General features: G+C 48.2%; 1 protein-coding gene across 1 annotated transcript; it reads right to left on the bottom strand.

Moving 5' to 3' along the window:
• Positions 1 to 208: 208 nt before the first annotated feature.
• Positions 209 to 2528, bottom strand: LOC123442896 (F-box/LRR-repeat protein At4g29420-like). Its single transcript, XM_045119076.1, has 2 exons — positions 2023 to 2528; positions 209 to 1327 (listed from the first exon to the last, which is right to left on the bottom strand). Exons 1-2 carry the CDS (start codon positions 2513 to 2515, stop codon positions 486 to 488), a joined length of 1335 nt encoding a protein of 444 aa, XP_044975011.1. The 5' UTR covers positions 2516 to 2528; the 3' UTR covers positions 209 to 485.
• Between the last annotated feature and the right edge of the window lie 1748 nt (positions 2529 to 4276).

Genomic DNA, 4276 nt, shown 5'->3' with positions numbered 1-4276 from the left:
ACAATCAGGAATTTGTTTTCTAACTGGCCTCCACCTCTGGCTGTGAGAAAACCGGCACACCAGAGCCTGCTATGGAATTTGGGAAGTAACAGTAGTAGCATACCTTAGCCTCGCACAGTAGCAGCTGATTTAGGGACAAATTGCAAATATGTATGCTATTGATTTGTTAGGACAAGCATAATTACTGATCATTTTTGTTTCCGTTCCATAAGCAAGCACGCAGAAACTATATATAGTCCCTTATCTTGGAACATCTGTAGTTCTGTACACAGTGGTGCCAAACAGTCCCTGTACATAAGCATATCCATGGTTTCTATCATACATACATAAGCCCACATTAGGCAATTTTTAGGCCATCAACAAATGTGCCATGACCAATCCCAGTTTCAGACACTGTTCAATACCCTGTTGCGTTAACAAATGTGTCACAGGTACTTCTAGTTACGTGACTCTCGATCATCTTCAAACGAAGAATCTATACAGGATTACTGCCAAGTACCCCATTGCCAAGTGATGTCTGTGAAACCCAGCGGCCAAGATGACGTGGCAGCTTCGCGAGTAGCATCGCTGGAATCAGCATGGAAAAGAACAGTCACCTCGCACGACGGCGCACAGTTGTTGACCAAGGGTATGAATGGGCAGGCAGTAAGGATAGATGGCGGCATATGAACTAAAAGCTTCGTCAGACAGCTCCTGCAGTCATAACTAGTCATCGAGAACACAATGCGCCTCATCAGTTCATATGAAAACCTTGGCGACAGCTTCACTTCGATGGCTCTTGAAAACAGCTCTGGCTCCACTGCTTCGTAAAGTTCATTGCGACCTGCAGAAGCAGGTAGCTCAAGATCTAGTGTCCTGACATCTCGACTATCTGAAAACAGTCTCAAGAGGGAATTTAGATCCGATGACTCTATCCGAAGGTTTTCCAGATTCACAAGGCCATCGACTTGAACGGTAGGACCAAGTTTATCTATGGTGAGTTTCAGAGTGGACACGGATGGAGTATCTAGAATGAGGATTTCTGGCTGAACGCACTTCAACTCAAGATAAACCAAGTTAGGGGCATGGATAGCTAAGGACCGTGGAACATTGGATACCTCCCAGTGGCAATACTTCAGCTGAGGAAGGTGAATCTTGGGGTTCTTGAGTCCCCCAACTCCAATAAGATTGAGAGTATGAAGGCAAGGGAAGCACCCATTCAATGTGCTGAGGTTCTCGTCATCTAATCTAATGGACTCAAGTGCCAGATGAGTCAGATTTGGCATTATCCTCAGCCCATCAACAGATAGCCATGCCTTTCTCAGCCTCAGTGTTGAAACATTATGACCTGCATGGCCAAAATTTAGTCTGAGATGCATGCGGTGTCAAGTTAACCAGTTAAATATGTAGAATGAAACAGATTACATCGTCACTTACTAGATACTGAAACAAGCAACATTTGCTTAGTTAGTGGAATTCCCATACAGCTACGAACCAAACAAGTTCTACTTTCTGGTTAGAACTGGGAATAGATGTGAATAAGCTAAATTCCTGCCAATGTTATCTACTAATTCAGTGTCACATTAAAATCAAGCAATGTCCTTAACTGAAAACTAACAGCCCACAAGACTCAAATCAATGATCAACACTTCAACAGCCTTAAATATAAACTTATCGCCTGCATATTGCAAAAGAGAGGTGATTCCATCAAATCTCCTTATTTCTAAACCATTTGATCTAGTTTTTCACCGTGCTGCTTATATGCACTATAAAAGCCTAAAATTCTTCTGTTCCCAGAGGCCGCATTATTCTACACAACACCAATAGGCAATAGCTACACATATGAGCCAGAAACTGAGTTTGTACCAATCAAGCAAATCAATTCTTCAACATGTTCTCGCTCAAATTTCTAACTTCTTAGAAACCAGTTTCTAGAGCAATTCAGCGTATCATTCAACATATAAACAAGGTTAATTTAGCTCGAATTTCGATTTGCAACCGAAATGTACTTCTAATTTTGAGATATAAGAGGGAGAGACTGACATAAACGGGAGATGACGGGGAGCGCATCCGCCTTCCGCCAGCACGACTGCGGCCAGAAGTCGGCGATGTCCACCTCCCGGAGGGCGGGGCCAGCGGCAGTGGCCGCCCACGCCGCCACGGACTCGCCGCTGGTGAGGTGCAGGTCGTTGGCCTCGTCGAACTCGGCGTGCTTCTCCCAAATCGCTTGATCGGGGCAACCGTGTCCCTGGGACGCGTCGAGCGCGAGGGAGCGGAGGTGCGGCCCGAGGAGCGATGCGACGTTCGCGGCGGCCGCGCGGAAGGCGGTCGCCCCGTCCCCGCCTCCGCGGGCGCGGAGGCGGCGCGCGCGGGCGGCCGCGCTGAGGCGGACGCGGGGGCAGTGGTAGGAGGCGGCTAGGAGCGCGCGCGAGGCGAGGCGGGAAGCCGCGATGTCCCCGGCGTCGGCGACGCGGCCGAGGATGTCGGCAAGGATCGCCGAGGGGAGGGAGTCGAGGGGATCGACGACGTCCGACATGTGGGATGCTGAGGGCCAGAGACTGGTGAGTTGATTGAAAGATATTTATTGCTCATTCTAATAAGCAGAAACATCAAAGCAGCTCCATTTGAATGCTTTTGAAGTTTCTAACTCGAAATACTCCAAATGTTTCAAAAAGAGTAAAATACACCATGAGTGCCTTAACTTGTCCGACGCGTTCAGTTTGATTTCTAAACTTGCGAAATACGCAAAATCGGTGACGTAACTTGTCCCTCCGTTCAAATACAATGCCTTCTCGCGTATTCAGCCGTATGCAGCACACCCGTGGCATGTCAGAGTGTCGCAGGCCCACATGTCAGTGGATGGGGGCACGCCATGAGGATGCCGTGCTGATTCTTTTACGAGGAACCCCTGCAGCGTAGTTTAATGTCGCAAAAAAGCCCATGTAACAACGGGAACAGAGAGCGTGTTCACTTTTGCACGTAGGTACTCTTAATCCCCTGCTCCTTCGGTCTGAGTCGCCGGACCCTCTCCTCTTCTCCCGATCATTCCAAGGCGGTGGCGAAGCTGGTGCGGCACGGCACGGCGGCCGCGGCGATGGATGGCCCGCGTCGTCGACGTCCAGGCGAGAGGGACCTCCTTCCTACGGTTAGTACATCCATTGTCTGTTCTTCCTACTGTTGTGGACTGGATTCACCCCTTTTCAGGCGTAATAGGGCTAGGGTTTTGGAGGGATTATCAAGGACGGGACTTTTTATTTCAAAGGGGATGATCTTGGATATGTGGCCATCGAAATACGATATAATAGTTCTCTTATTTGTCCAGTACAGTAAAAGTGCGTGCACTTCATTTAACTGAAATCTTTTGCTATTTTGTAATGCAGTGCAATTTGATGGACTGTTCTCAGTTGAGATCCATCACAAAGGGTTTTTCTGTGGAAGTGATAGCAACATGACCTATATGGATCATAAAGTCGATTGGTTTGATGGTTGTGACAGTGATACTTGGTCAATTTTGTGGATTGACGATTTCCTTCTCCAATTGGGATATAACAGAGCAATCTCCAAGATTGATGTGTATTGGAGCACACCTAGGATTTTTTTGTGTGATGACCTACAGTTGATTGCATGTGATGCATACATTGTGTGATATCAATTCATCGAGCCTCGCCCTGCCATCCATGCCCTCTTTGCCAAAAATGAGATTTGGCTCACGAGTTTGACTGCCTTCAACTGACATGCGGTCGGCAGAATTGAACTGGCCAAACTAGATTTCACGAAGCTCCTCGTCCTGAAACCAAAAAACCGTGATAAAAAAACTAGAACGCATGAGGAAATGCATCAAAGATGATGGGATTCATCACCTGGGAGCTCCTCTTCGATCCTAGTAGTACACGGTCGTCGGCTTCCATTCCTCACCACAGCCGTCAGCCATCTCTACCGGCAAGGAGGAGGAGGGGATAGACAAATGACGCCGGCCTTGTGTCCTCCTCGTCTAGATCCACGCCGGCCAAATAGCAACGACGAATCGAAGAAGATGGTGTCGCCATTTTCTTTTTTGATTTGGGAATTGAGGGAACTGGCCATCCAGGGTTATACAGGCACAAGGGCTTTTTTGCGACTTTAAACTACACTGCAGGGGGTCCCCATAAAAGAATCAGCATGACATCCTCGTGGCGCGCCCCTAGCCACTGCCATGTGGGCCTGCGAACACGTTGGCATGCCACTGGTGCATTGCATACGGCTAAATACGCGAGGAGGCACTGTATTTGAACGGGGGACAAGTTACGGCACCGATTTT

Source organism: Hordeum vulgare, chromosome 3H (assembly GCF_904849725.1).
Source record: "Hordeum vulgare subsp. vulgare chromosome 3H, MorexV3_pseudomolecules_assembly, whole genome shotgun sequence".
Classification (NCBI taxonomy): Eukaryota; Viridiplantae; Streptophyta; class Magnoliopsida; order Poales; family Poaceae; genus Hordeum; species Hordeum vulgare.
This window is presented reverse-complemented; position numbering and strand designations above follow the sequence as displayed.

Excerpts from the sequence above, each read along its gene's own strand:
- LOC123442896 (XM_045119076.1), bottom strand. The coding sequence starts at position 2,515 with ATGTCGGACGTCGTCGATCCCCTCGACTCCCTCCCCTCGGCGATCCTT. Across the intron at positions 1,328-2,022 it reads CCCCGTCATCTCCCGTTTAT|GTCATAATGTTTCAACACTG; the intron begins GTCAGTCTCTCC and ends TTGGCCATGCAG.